The sequence below is a fragment of the Lupinus angustifolius genome, chromosome LG20 (assembly GCF_001865875.1).
Source record: "Lupinus angustifolius cultivar Tanjil chromosome LG20, LupAngTanjil_v1.0, whole genome shotgun sequence".
In the NCBI taxonomy this organism is placed as follows: domain Eukaryota; kingdom Viridiplantae; phylum Streptophyta; class Magnoliopsida; order Fabales; family Fabaceae; genus Lupinus; species Lupinus angustifolius.
Window position 1 is genome coordinate 15,619,279 of NC_032028.1, and position 15,738 is coordinate 15,635,016.

Sequence of the window (15,738 nt, forward strand, 5' to 3'; positions counted from 1 at the left end):
GAGAATCAAAACAACGACTAATCGTTCAAGAAGAACTAAATATGGATTTGTATCTGCCCATGGTGATAGAAGGGGTCGCGGTGACCCCTACTACTCACTAATCCTTCAAGAAACTCGCTTAGCAAAATTCCAAGGGAGAAAGACAACGTATATTCGCTATGCGGATATGGCTTGGATGGTAGAACAAGGCTTCGATTTTCCTCAAGGACTAGAATTTCTTGAGCTTAACGGAAAGGTATACCCTGCTCTAGTTAGGGAGCTCTATGCTAATTTTAGATATAAAGATGGTAGCTATTGGTCTATGGTTGTGGGAAAATTGTGTAAGCTGAATGAGACCATATTTCTGGATGTGGATGGGCCGTCTAGTGATAGTTTTGGCCTAGGAGACTGCTCAAATGAGTTATGGAACTCATTTGATGTAACTGAAATGTATAAATCTTGTCTCAGATGACCGCACTTGTATGTGCAAGGAGAGTTAACTAAGGTTGGATCGATGTCGGTTGAAAACCGACTTCTGCATTATATTATGGCATATATACTTGTTTAGAGAAACACCAACCATGTCCAACCAACTATCAACGACCTAAAATTTATGTTTGCTATTCGAGAGAACATTATGATTAACTAACCCGAGGAAATTTTAAAGGTTACGTATGATATATCGACCTCTTCATCCAAGTTGCTTCCTTATGGTATCTTCATATCTCATATCATTGATCATCTAGAAAAAGATACATCTGATACGATGATCATCTCTACGAATTCTCGTGAGCACTTGATTGGTGACAACCTAATTCATAAAATGGAAACTTATAAGTATGACAATGCCTAGCAGTACTAGGAAGATCACAACACTACTATGGATTTGGATTTGTTGGATGAAGATGCTCATGTGGATGAGTAGATTATGGAGAATCAGGGGGAGGCTGCAGCTACGCCTCAAGGACCGCCCTTCGGGATAGCTCATTGGAACACTATGGAACAGAGGCTCAATGCTCGCATTGACACACACTATGAGTCTCTAAGGAAAAGTTTAGGAGTGTCTAAGTTTTAGGGTGTTATGTTTTGTGGTTTAGTCTATCTTTTGGGTATTGTACTTCATTTCATTTGGGCATTGTTTCTTTTACTTGTAATATGTTTTAAAACTCTTGCTATGTACTTGTTTTAAATCGCTATTTCATGTATTGTTGGACTATGTTTTAATAATGTCAATAGTTTATGGATTATGGTTTTTATGAGAATCTTGATCATATCTTGTGTGTATAATATTTATGTTTGATTAATACATGGTTAACCTGAACAAATCAGAAATATTAATCATTTTATGCCTGGTTGCGTAAATACATGTTGGATTTGTCATATAAAACTATGTCCATATTATGGTTTTGTCACTCTAATTGATTAAATGCTTATAATAATTGATTAAATGAAGTGATTTGTGCACTTGTTCAATCTTCTAAAAACTGGTTAATCAATCACAGTCAATACTTAATGATTAACTACAGTTTATTTTCATAAACTATTATATAACTTCTTACTTTTGACCAGCTATTATCACTTAAATATCTATACTTTTTGATAATGTCAAAAGGGGGAGAAAGGTTGTTTTGTTGTTTGAAGTGTTTCAGGTTGTTGAGCTTCTGTGAGTTTGCTACCTACACTTGTCTTTTCACCCCGTTGCTTGGTTGAGGGGGAGAACAAAGTGAGGGGGAGCAACGCAACTTTGACATTAAACCAACCGTTTGAAAATACATGTTGATCATCATGAAGCTCATCAAACAAGGATTTGGTGTAGAGTTTGTCATCATCTAAAAAGGGGATATTGAAAGCGCAAAGAGTCAAAACTTACACATTTGATGCTAACCTGAGTTTTAATAAAGGCAACAGACATACAAGTAAGCTTGAACATCATACAACAAATAACGAGTCGAAGACCTAAGGGTTACATCTATAGACTCAGGGCATTGTAAGTTTTACTTTTATTAGAAGTCTTAAGATGATTGCCTTAAATCGAGTCTAGGTTAGGTAAACTTAGGTGGAGTCTCACAAGAGCTTCAATATAAACAAGATTAAAATTGATAAATCACATCTAGATATCATATGATAAGTAGGCTCATGCATCTACATACATAGTCTTATGCATTAAAGGTATCATATTTGAAAAACAATGTCTTGCATGTTCACATAACATATAGGTAGTTTACCATGCATCAAGAAACTATTTTTCATACAACATAATCGATTATGTATTATGTATAATCGATTATCAAAATTATAGTAGCTAACCAATCTGATGTTGTAGGTGTGTTAATCGATTAAGACATTGTATAATCGATTAAGACGTAAAAGAAAACCAACTTTTAACAGCGCGTTAATCGATTAAGTGGATGAATAATCGATTAATAGCAATATCAGTGTGTTTGGTATAAATGCTGGAATTCTGGCCCATGTGGCATAATATCATATCATGCATAATTTTGTATAATCTTGCATAACTAGAAGATCACTGAAAATACACTTTCATATAGATTGCATTAGAAAATTTTGGAGAATAAGAGCATGTTGAATAGGGCTTAGACATTAAAATTGTTGCGTGCATCTCTAGGGATTTTCATGCATTTCATTCATTCTCGTGTTTCTTGATTGATTTTAAAGTGAAAGTGAGAAAATTCTGTTTTCTACAAATTGTGAAATCTGTTTTGCGAAAACCTTTTCATAATTTTCTTATATTGAATAGGTTCTTGTAAATATTTTGCATAGTGTTTTTAAAGTTGAGTTTACATTGTTATATCCGAGTATTCATTACTCAAGAAAACTCAAAATCTGTATCGAACAAGGAAAATGATCTCTTGCTGAATAACTTCACTTCAAGAAGAGATCTTGTTATTCTTCACGGAGACTAGGAGGTCTTGGTGCGACCGATACCTGGCTGGGACCTAATCGCAAAAAGATAGGTGATCTTAGTAGACAAGATAGAGAGGTCAAATCGGGGTTGTTGAACTTGTAGAGTACAAGAAAGCAGCGTCTTAGTTTTGTCGTTTATTAGAAGTTTGTGTGTATCAAACATTTTCAATAGTGAAGAGGAAAAATCTCCCGGTATCAGAAGGGAAAGTCTGGATGTAGTTAGTAGTGGACCACAAATGAACCATGATAAAAAATTTCCTTTTGCACAATTTTCTAACCCTAATCTCCTTTACTTTTAGTCTTTATATTCTTGTTAATTGATTGATTCTGTGTTACATGAAATAATATGTATTAACATCATTATGTAATCTTTGTAATCAATTAAGTGTATAAGGATTGGTAATCGGTGAGTTGCTTTGCAAGAAACCATAAAATCAAGAACTGTAAGAATCAGGATAATTTATTATCCACAAGCATAATCGATTAAGTCCAGCATTGGTTAATCGATTAAAACCAAGCTTAATCGATTAAGTGCATTAACTTTCTGTTTTGCGGAAAATATAGAAAAATGGAGTAAGTGATCAGCGACACCTATTCAACCCCCCTTCTAGGTGTATTCTGACCTGCTAATACCCAACACTGATATGGAAATTGGTTTTCAAAGAACAGTACATCTCGTGAAACAAATAATTCATGAGTCTCTAAATCATAAACTCTTCAACCACGTTGTCCATAGGGGTATCCCATAAAGGCACATCTACAACCTTGACTTGCAAATTTGTTGCCAATGGTGTGTTGGTTGTGAGTGAAGCATAGAGAACCAAACACACGTAAGTGATTGTAGGAGGTTTCTTGTCCAAGTAACACTTCATGTGGTATTTTACCTTTTAAAATTGTGTGTGCAATGCGATTGATCAAATAGTGTGTTGTCAATACACAATCTCCCTAAAAATCAATAGGCAAATTACTTTGGAATCGTAAAGCTCGTACAACATTGAAAATATAATGATGTTTGCGTTCGACCCTCCCACTTTGTTGAGGTGCGCTTGTACATCAAGTTTGAAACAATATTTCATGATCTTGAAAATAATTTCTCGTGCAAAGGAATTTTGTTCCATTATCACTTCTCACAGTTTTAACTTGTTTGTTATATTGATTTTCTACCAAAGAAAAGAAATTTGTTAACACTTTGGTGACTTGTTTCTTATCAATTAGAAAATAGATCCACACCTCGTGTGAGCAATCATCAATAATAGTAAGAAAATATGAAGCCCCGCAAGATGAACAGGTTCTATATGGACCCCATAAATCACAATGTATCAAGTCAAATATATGAGAAACTTTATTATTACTCAAATGAAATGTTTCTCTAGTTTGCTTTGCTCTTTGACATATGTCACACACACTTTATTCTTGAAATTACTAATTTCACTTCTAATATCGTTGGAAATTAGTTGAGTAGTTTTCCAATACGGATGTCCTAATCTGTTGTGCCATAATTCTAGCTCATTCATTCCTTCAACTTTGCATACCTTCTTCATTGGGGCTTCTCGAAAAATAGAGAGTTCATTCCTTCGTTCACTCGAACCAATTGACATCTTTGAGGTTCGATTCTCTATAGTTCACAAATTACTAGTAAACTAAACATTACAGTTTGATTCATCTAATAATTATGATAGAGAAATCAAGTTGCATTTGAACTAAGGTACATAAAGTATATGCTCAAGATTTAAATTATCATAAAGTTTTATTGTTCCTTCCTTAGTAAAGATGACAGTGTGTCCATTTGGAAGTCCAATGGAACATCCAGACATGTCTCTCACGTTGCACAAGTGTTGCAAATCCTTTGTCATGCGATTAGATTCCCCACTGAGGTGAAGGCTTTTTTTTATGAGCATTTCGATTCTTGAATATATCATAGAACCTTCACATTCATTCATCATATGTGCCATATACATTTCTCAAAAGTTGTTTTTTTGTTCGCTTTGATATCATGTAAAGAAATTTATTCAGATGTTTTATTCCTTAATACTACATTGTTTATATACACAAAATCAATTTTAGATTTGATTTGATGATATAATAACCTAATCAATCTAAACAAATTTGTTTGCATATCAACTTTGGATTTGATTTTAGGATAATAACAACCTAACCAATTTGTTAATAATCAGTTAACAAAAGTTTGGTTTGTTATTACTGCATTAATTTATAGTCATACATTACACTAACTACCCCACATGAGAAACAATTATAATATTTTAAACAAAAATATTGATAAATTTAATTAAGTTAAATAAATATGTTATATTATGGAGACAAATCCAAATAACATAAGACTCAATGTCTCTTCATCATTTTTATTCGTTAGAAAATACACCAATAATTCTAAGGAGATATTGTTTAAATCAACATATGCTATATTTTAATGAACCAAAAATAATGAAGATATATTGACACGTATACTATTTATGGACTTATCCCCTTCATATATCATATTTTGTTTAACTTGATTATATTTATCCCTTAATATATCATATTTTGTAATAACCTAAAATTAATATAGGGGTATCGGTGTAATATACGTATATAAATTAGAGAATTTGTATAGGTGTGAAAAGGAGATGAATGATTTATATAATTTTACTAAAACTCATAAGCATTAAGTGTAATTTACTCGATCTTTTATTTACAAATACAAAGCATATTAGGCAGAGGTTAAAGATTGAAATTTTGGTTTGTTTGTAGAGAAATAAGTTTTTACTTAAAAGATTGTTTGTTAATTAGCGTAAATTTAAGAAAAACTTATTTATTTTAAGATATAACATGGAGATTTTTATTCTTTATAAGTTTCCAGCTGGAGATTAAGAGGTTAATCTTTCATGAAGTACCCTCTAAAAATATATCCAAGTCGAGCAAATTACATTATAAATTATGACTAAAAAAGGAGACGAAGCACTCATTTGCTCATATTTTATATTTCCTATTTAAAAAAAAACATGTTCCATAAGTAATAACTATGCCGAATTTCATTATTTGTTGTATTTGTTTCCGATATGCCCGTTATCTTTTTATACTTATTATTTTTCATTATTTATAAAAAAAGTGTATGTTCCTACTTATCACTACATTTTTGAAGAATTATTTTTTTTAAATCTACCATATTCATTTAAAGTTCAAAAGTTCAATAATTTTTATTTTCATATTTATCCTTATTTAACACTTTTCTATTCACTTACGTAAAGGAAAAAAATAAGGACCATAACAAATAAAGAATATATTCAGAAAAACATTATAATTGTCATGTTAATCAATAAAATCATCATATTTATTAATGTATGTATAATGACCGTAAAAAGATAAAGAGAGTATATAAAGAAAAACATTATAATTGCTGATAAAAAAACATTATAATTGTCATGTTAATCAATAAAATCATCATATTTATTAAGGTGTGTATTTTTACAATAGAGAAAATAGTAGGATATCATAGTATTAAATAATGGTAAAATTGAACAATAATCCTTAATACTTTTCTGAAATTAGAGTACATAAAAAATAACTTATAAATGAGACAAAATGGGAACAAAAAATGAATATTTTTAAGAAAATAAAATGGGAGTGGCGAGGGATGTTTTGTAACGAATCATTAGAAGTCAAAAGTTAGTATGAAATGCATGTGTTGTCTTGTGATTAGTCAAAAAAATAATTAACTATATTCAAATTTTAATTTAGATATATCTTTTTAACTATTTTTTCAACTAATCATAAACAGCAACACATGGAGTGACATACTTTGTAATACAGCAGATGTGTTACCCATTGCATTATACACGCGTCAGCAACGCAAGCTGGTTGTCTTGCTTTCTTCGTCTCATGTTTTGCCACGTGTCATTCATTATTAGTTGTCCATTTATATATATTTAATAAATATAAGATAACGGTAGAAGTGAGTTTAAAATATACCCATTTGTCGGTTTAAAGTTTTTCATATTGTTGATAAATTATTCGTTATTGATTTATATTATTTAATAGTTAATAACAATTAATATATAAATAATAGATGATTTATGGATAGTACAAAAAATAGTTGCACTATCTATATATATTAAATCCAAAAATAAATGTGTTACAAAATCATTCTTTTATTTGTCAATAATTAGTTTACAAATGATGTATGAGGATTTATAACAACATTTGTAGAATATCATTATTCTATATGTAGTATTGATTATTGATCCTAATATGAAAGACTAACATAAAGTGACTAACTTTTTAAATCAAAATAACTATTACTATTTATGTGTGGTTAGTATACATTTTTTAATGGTTGGTATATCATTTAACATATATTACTTCTATTTAATAATAATAATAATTAATATATAAATAATAGATGATATATTAAAAATGTAAAAGCTCTTTCTCATTAAGTGCATAAATTATTTTCTGCACACTTATAACATTTACATACCTGGAAATATATAGAATATAATATAATAAATCATTATAAAAAAGAATAATATAAATCTTTTACATATTTAAATATTTTAATTTTAAGTTTTATATGTTTAAAAATCATTTAAATGAAATGAAATGTATATAACTTATGTGGTTTGAGTTCATTTTTCATAAAATATAATATATTTTTATCGTATAGTTATTAATTTAAAAAAGATATTTTATATGTCAACATTTCTTTGTTTTTAATTTCTAAGACACAATTATATGCATTAGAAAACTTAACAATTAATAAATTATAAGCATAATAAATTTTAAAAAAGATGTCATGAAGAGTAAAAATAAATTAGAAGAAAGTATAAGAATATTAAAAATAACGCATGATATATTTATTAAAAATAACGCATGATATATTTTTTCAATAAAAATCAAATGCATTTAATAAGTAAATGACATTTATGTAGATTTAATGTGAACATGTGTAGCACATTACAAAATGTAAGGACCTTTTATTAGGTCTAAAAATATTTAACCTACATATTTTATCTCATATCATGTCTTATACATTATTTCATATTAATGAGAATGAAACAAAAACAACAATAATAATATATTTTTAAATTAATATGACATATTTTTATTGATAGACAAAATGTGGGACAATATATTTTTGTAAAATATCAACTTCAACGTAGTGTTCAATATATATATAATAACATACTGAAACATTGCATTTACTATGTGTATATTCATTCACTCTTCACACAATGATAAGGTTTGGTTGTTATGTGAACCAGACATCATTATTCAAATCTGTTGCATACAAATTGTTAATGTCTAATGCTGTTCCGTTAGGGCTTAGGCCTTTTGCTGTCCTCAATCCTCCTCCTAAATACTCAAAACCCCACCCATCCCACTGTACTCAACAAAGACACAGAATGAAGCAGCTAACACTGTTCTTCAAAAAGCCAAAGACAAATAACACAAGCTAACATACCAATATACTAATATACTATTATGATCTTGAATAAGAATACGATATCTCAAATAATATCTTAAACCAAAAACATTAATGAAGTAAAATATAATAATTTTTTTAATTTATATGACATATTTTTATTAATACCAGATAAAATTTAGGAAATTGTTTGAGACAAGATATCTTTGTTCTATAGTCTCTCATACATACACACTTGGGCACAGACATGGGACCATGGTCCTCATCCTTTAGCTTAAATTTTGAGCCATTTTCGTGAACGACACGATCCGAGTCTACCGCTTCCTATACTCTCTTTCTTCACTCTCTCTTCTTATTTCTTCACTTCCCTTTTCTTTTTCTATCACATCTCTCTCAACTCTAAACCTATATACCCTAAACTACAGTATTATCTCTCATGGAAATGGAAGATCATCATCACCATAACCATGACCATCAACAACAACAGTATGCCATAACTGATCTCATGCAACTCATGACTGGACCAAGGTCACTCCATTTCCCTTCCATACCATTACCAACAGCCACCCAACCCACGGCGGCTGAGCTTTTTCCCGGCTACCACCGGAATCTGATACCCCACCACCATCAACACTACGAGATGATGATGTTTGGTCGTGACATCATGCATCCATCATGTAATATTCATGACTTTGCTTCCACTGATTCTGTTGCTCCTCCTACAGCCACCACTGCTGCCACCACTAGTGCTTCAACTCCTCCTCTTAGTGGTGGCTTAGAGGTTGAGAACGGTTGCTGCATCGGTGGAGATGCATCCACTGGAAGATGGCCAAGACAAGAAACCCTCACTCTTCTTGATATCAGATCTCAGCTTCACCCTAAGTTCAAAGAGGCTAATTCAAAGGGACCCTTGTGGGATGAAGTGTCTAGGTACCATACAATAAGTTTATTCTCTTTTACTACCAATCATTCTTCTTCACTAATCACTATAGTACTTGTTTCTGTTCTTAATTTCTGAATCTTTTAAGTATTTTTTATACATAAGCTACGAAATACACTATTTGAGTAAAAGGGTACCCTAGCTCTAGCCCATCAACACATTAATCATCCCTACTTGCTATAATTGAAAATGCAAGCAGCTATTATCAAAAAAATAAATTAAAATGCAAGCTAAAGGGGCTAAAAGCCAGTCCGAAAAATTAATATTATTTCTTCACAACTTGGTAGAGTTCGAACTTTTCTCAAATCTAGAATACCACTAATATCAATTTCAAGGATATCCAAATATTTCTTATAACAATTGAGAATATTAAAATCTTAATTTATATAGTTCTTTTGATCTTTGTTCATTGAGAAAACTCTTTAGCACAACCTACTAAATTGGGCAAAACATGTAGCATGTTCACAATTGAAAGATGGCAACTACACTTGGTGGTAAATAATTAATTTTATTGCTGTAATTTCTGGAAACTAGATAGATATATAGGTGTATGCAAAAGTTTGATAAGTTTATTTAGCAGCTGGAAAATAACTATGTAGTATACACTAGTTGTTTAATCATAGACTCAATTTTTTGATTACTGATATTGTGCACTTAAAATGCACTTAAGTTGATATAACAACTGTAATACGGGTCTACCACTGTGTTGCTATCAATTTTGAAATTCTGTACCCCTCTTTTAGTGCAAGTTTTCGTCTTAGTTATTCCTATTTTTAAAATTGATTGACCATACCAATGCTTTTGCACCTGTCTCCTAATTCCATCATTTGAAATGACATCAACCACAGGCTCTTCCTTCAAAAACTTATTTCTATGTCTAGTTTTGAATGACAATACACTTAGCTTGTGTTTGCTATAACTAGGCACCAAAAACATGAAAACGTCATTGCATGGCATTGCATAGAATAATTAATTTCTAAAATTAATCCTCACATGGGGCTTCTTTGGGAACTCCTCCACTAGGGTTACTTCTATCTCCTACAATGAGGTCATCAATTATTAGCCTATCTTTGCTGTTTTAATCTTGTTTTGTTTCTTGCATGGAATATGAGTTGACAATAGTTGTTCCTTTGAGTTTTGTGTCATCTTTTTTTATGGTTGTGTATATAAAAGGTAAAAATTAAGAAGTACAATATAGATATAAGTTCATTTGTTGTAAGAGAAATTAATGTTGTCAAATTAGATGTTTAGATAATGAAATCTTTCTTTTTGCATACTTTGATGATGATACCAGGATCATGTCTGAAGACCATGGATATCAAAGGAGTGGAAAAAAGTGCAAGGAGAAGTTTGAGAATCTCTACAAATATTACAAGAAAACAAAGGATGGAAAAGCTGGAAGACAGGATGGAAAGCATTACAGATTCTTTCGCCAACTTGAAGCCTTATATGGAGAAAACATTAACCATTTCTCAGTTCCAGAAACCAACTTTGGTACCAACATTCGTTTAGAGACAAGCAGCATTAACACTCAGTCTCAAACAAATCTTCAAAATTTTAGCCTCGGTCTCACTAACTCCACTGACTTCGAGACATCATTAACAGATAATGATGGCATTGATCATAATAATGATAGCATTGACGGACTTATGGAGATTAATAATGGGTCAATGTTGGAGAAGAGAAAAAATGAAAGGAAGAGTAGAAAGTGCTGGAAGGTGAAGATAAAAGACTTCATTGACTCACAGATAAGGAAGCTCGTAGAGAAGCAAGAGGAATGGTTAGATAAACTTGTAAAGACAATGGAGCAGAAGGAAAAGGAGAGGGTGTTGAGAGAAGAAGAGTGGAGGAAACAAGAGGTGAATAGGTTAGAGAGGGAGCACAAATTTTGGGCTAAAGAGAGAGCATGGATTGAAGCAAGAGATGCTGCTTTAATGGAAGCTTTGCAAAAGGTATCAGGAGGAGAAATAAAAGGTAGTGAAGCTCATGAGGGTGTTGAAATAGCAGCTGAGAAGAGAATCAACAGTGAAAACCAGAGTGGAGATGGAAGTGAAATTCTGAATAGCAGTGTCAAAGTTGGTGATAACTGGCAAGAACATGAGACTACAAGGCTTCAAGAGTTGAGAACTGAGGTGGAGACATGGGAGGAAGTTGCAAACAAAATGGCTTGTTATGGATATGAAAGAACTCCTTTGATGTGCAAAGAGAAATGGGAGAATATTAGCAGCAACAATGCCAAGATAGGAAACAAGAAAAGGAAGGAAAACTCAAGTTGTTTTTACTTTGAAAACAATGATCAATCTTCCTTATACAATCAAGGAAATGCCTATTGTGATATCAATGATCAAAGGCCTCAAATAAAAGATGGTTCATCACCTTCAAATTCCAAGGTTGGTCATGCTGACCCTTGCTTTCCCTTCTTGATGAGTGAGGGAGGAAATTTGTGGGAGAATTATGGGTTAAAGATCAATAAATCAAACCAAAATCATTGAGTGAAAGATGGAAGAGTTGACTAGTAAGAAGCACAGAAATTTGACAGCCTTTTATCTGAGACTGTCTCACATTGTGTAAGCAAGAGCTTATGAACTGATGAGGGTTTATGTGTAGAGATCTTAATATATTTATAGACATTTAGGATGGAGAAAATTAATGGGGGGTTCAAGTTAAAAATGTTAAATGAGAAGTATGATGCAGATGAAGTGGTGAATTAGTTAATTTCACTTGGATGTTGGAATGTTACCAACTAAGGTGAGTATTTTTTTTCTTTTATGCATGAAAATGGAGTTGTATTAATTCTAATGTTGCAGCTTTAATCACGTTTATATCATATCATGGTCACTGTTTTCTCCCTCCTTCCTCATGCTTCCTTGTGTAGAATTTTGGATTAGACAGTGCTGCTTTTTGGTGTTTGTGTTATGAAGGTGTGTAGCATTACTGGAGAGAGAGACAAGTGCTTCATTGGTTTTTTTTAATCATCAAATTATTGATTATTATCGGTTCATGATGTTGAGAAGTAAGTCTCATGTTTTCTACCTCATTACCTTAAGATCATGGAACCTTAATATGATAAGAGAGTCCAACTTCTTTTGCTCAACATTACTTTGAAGTCAACATGGATGATCTCACCATTTAAATAGAAAGTGGAAATGACACACCAAGTAGATCACTTAACATAAGTTATACTCTTTTGTGGGACTACTGACAGTATTTTGTAGCCTGTGATTAAGGAATTAATTTCTTTTAAGTAAATAACTGTCTCTCTTAACAAATGTTACCCTCAAGAATTATTTACTTTTTGGTATTTTTAAATATTTAGCATAATCTTATATCAATATACTAACGTCTTCTTCTAAATAAATAACAGTGTGATAAAATGTCTTATTTTGAGGTTCTGAGCACTACTTGGTTTTGTATGTCAGAAATATGGTCGGGAAGCTTTGCTGTTTTTGTAAATTATTATTCATAAAATTAATTGGTCCGTAAGGGTTGTTGATTCGTAAAATTATTATTCATATTAAGTGTTGTTGTCAAATTTTAATATCATATTAGTTGCTTTATTAATTTTAGTTTTACTTTATTATTATGGAAAGTGGAAAAATATTTGTGAATAAAAGTGAGAAAATGAATTGAGAAGAATATAAGAAAAAATAATAATAAATCTAATTAAAAATAAAAAAGAATGCAATACATTCTTTGCTTGGCGTAAAAAATCCTATAAAAACGGTGAGCAACAAATTTTCAAGTTGGCTTCCAGCTAGGAAAGATATGTGATAAATTCTCAAGCTGACATAAATTAAACTACCAATGTAAAATCCATCTTCAAACAGGAAAGAATAAGCTCAAACAAACATCATTTGTTCTACAAGGAATTATTTTTTGTCCTGGATTAATTATATATACCACATAAATAAATAAAAAACTTTTAAAACAAAAAATATAATTTTTTATTACTTATTATAATCTGATTAATCCAAAATAGATAATAAGATATTATTAAGATATGTGATTTCTATCTGAATAAGCTTAGCTTAATGCAGGATTTAATTGGCTGCAATACCCTATAGGTATGTATTCAACCATAAGTGCTAGCAAATTTGTATAATTTCAAGATTGCAACAATAATGGTTGATAGAGCTTAGAGACATTAATGTAGTACATGATCTAAACCCCTACGACTATATAATTTTCATTATCTTCTCTCCCTGAAAATTTTGCCTTTACAAAAATAAAAGTTATAACATGTATAGCAAAATAACATTGCAAAAGTTTTCCTTTGGTTGTCATAAACAAGTTAAAAGTCCTACTATAACCTTGTTGCTGCAGTCAAGTTTGAGTTTGTTTAAATTCCACATTGGTTAATCATGAGTATTTTAAATTTTTATGAGTTTGATCAAATTTTAGACTTAATACTTTAAGGTTTTAGCTCAATATGTAGTTTCAAACACACTTACATAGTACTTAGTTTGCTTCTTGTTATAAATCTCACATTTCTTTGGGCTACCTAATTTCCTGATAAGTAATATTTGTATGGATGGTTATGTTAGGCCGAGCATCATTGTGAGGGACATAGATTTGTTATTTCAAACTGTACAATAAATCATGTTTTTAACCAATAAAAACATGCAATTTCAATTAAAAAATTTGATATTCATTATTTTTTATTTTTGTTTTAATATTATTGATTCGGGACATATATATTTGTGTGGTGTCTTTCTAGCAATATAAATGATAGCTAAACGGTGTATTCCGTTAGATATTGGAGAATAACATTTTGTGGCTCACTTGGTAATAGTAACTGGGAGCATTTATTAATATTGGGATTTATTAATTACACTGAGCTGCGTCTTAGTGCCTAACTCTTAATGAAAGTTTTCATGGACACGATCGATTGTTAATTTTATACTTGAACAACTACAAGTGAGTTTTTTACAAAATCTTCCATATATTCCTTCACAAACTTGTGATAAATCATAGATGTCTAAATTAATTTCACTGTTATCAGCAGGTATGTGCACAAGTATCAATAACTATCATACAGCAATGCATTGCAAAATGTAGCCAAAAAAAGCCATACAATTCTCCAGTGATACACTAGACAGTTACATATTCTGTGGTCCTTGATAGCTAATTGACTGTGATATTTAGACCAACACGCCACGAGTAAAATTGTTCACCATCGTGCACACTTCCTCTTTTGTGCCTAAACTATTCACCTCTTAGTTGTAAATCCATTATAGTTTTCTTTGAGCAATGCTCATATAATGTACGGTCTTTAATTTATGTGCAAATTTTTTAATGAGGATGATAATAGGAACTTCAAATGACATTATTTTTTTATTTTGTATGTTCATTTTCTATATATTTCAGAAACAAGATGGAAAAAATTAGAGGTATATATATACAAAAATAAAATTCAAAATATTATATATGATAATACTCTAGTTCAACATGGATTGAGATGATATTATAAGGTTAGACCTAAGTCAGAAAAATGGGTCGATCCAAGCTTGCTCAATAAATGGATGTGTTTAAAGCTCTTAAATGGGCATTTTGCACGAGTCCAATAGATAAGGCTTGAACTCATTGACCTTTTGCCTAATTTGATAATAATGTCATATAAAAATGAGTTGCATAAAGATTTATTTATATAATTATATATTTATTTGTATAATTAAATATGAATGATAGATATAAATATTTATACCCATTATTCGGATTGTAACTTGTAACAGCCCTCAAAACACAAGTGTAGTTTTGTCCTCAAATATATCCTACCCATTTCCATAGATATGTGAATGCACAGTTATAAAGTCATGAAAGCGAAATCTCCTAGCTCACCAAAAACCAAGAAAAAAGAATAAAAAGATGTTTCTCTTAACTCTTCTCAGAGAGAGAAAGAGATTAATAACAATAGCATGGCAAAGTGCCTTTTTCTGCACTCTAATATATTATTTTTCTTACATTTTAAGGGTGGTACCTGATATAGTACTGGCACCATCACTACACAAATACAGATACACATGCAATTAATGCATTGCATACATCTTACTATGCTTGTGGACAGGTAGTGTCCGTACATGGGAAAGAGTAAAGAAGCTTCCTGCAAAAAGTGAACCAAAACCCAGAGAGACATATTGCCAGTCTTTATCATCACACAGCTATTTCCACTCTCTCGAACCAGCTTTTGTTGATTGTTTCAACGCTTACAAACAATTAAGGTAATTATGTAGTCAAAGGAAGATAAATCACAATCATATTTATTTACTATAAGAGTCATCATGATGCCAATTTAGGGAGTGATGTTTTTGTGAATATATTAGAGGAATTGAACTTGGGGATTTATTAAGGGATTCGGAAAACACTTTTAAATTTGATAAGGTTTTTGTTGATGCGGAAGACATATGGAGAAAATATAATAGAGAAAATGACACCGAGAAATTAACGTGGTTCAGCAATTTGCCTACGTCCACGGTTG

At 31.1% G+C, this 15,738-nt stretch overlaps 1 protein-coding gene across 1 annotated transcript; it reads left to right on the top strand.

Moving 5' to 3' along the window:
- Positions 8,547 to 12,062, top strand: LOC109335088 (trihelix transcription factor PTL-like). Its single transcript, XM_019571154.1, has 2 exons — positions 8,547 to 9,253; positions 10,558 to 12,062. The coding sequence occupies exons 1-2, from the start codon at positions 8,760 to 8,762 to the stop codon at positions 11,753 to 11,755; spliced, it is 1,692 nt and encodes a 563-aa protein (XP_019426699.1). The 5' UTR covers positions 8,547 to 8,759; the 3' UTR covers positions 11,756 to 12,062.

Excerpts from the sequence above, each read along its gene's own strand:
- LOC109335088 (XM_019571154.1), top strand. The coding sequence starts at position 8,760 with ATGGAAATGGAAGATCATCATCACCATAACCATGACCATCAACAACAA. Across the intron at positions 9,254-10,557 it reads TTGTGGGATGAAGTGTCTAG|GATCATGTCTGAAGACCATG; the intron begins GTACCATACAAT and ends TGATGATACCAG.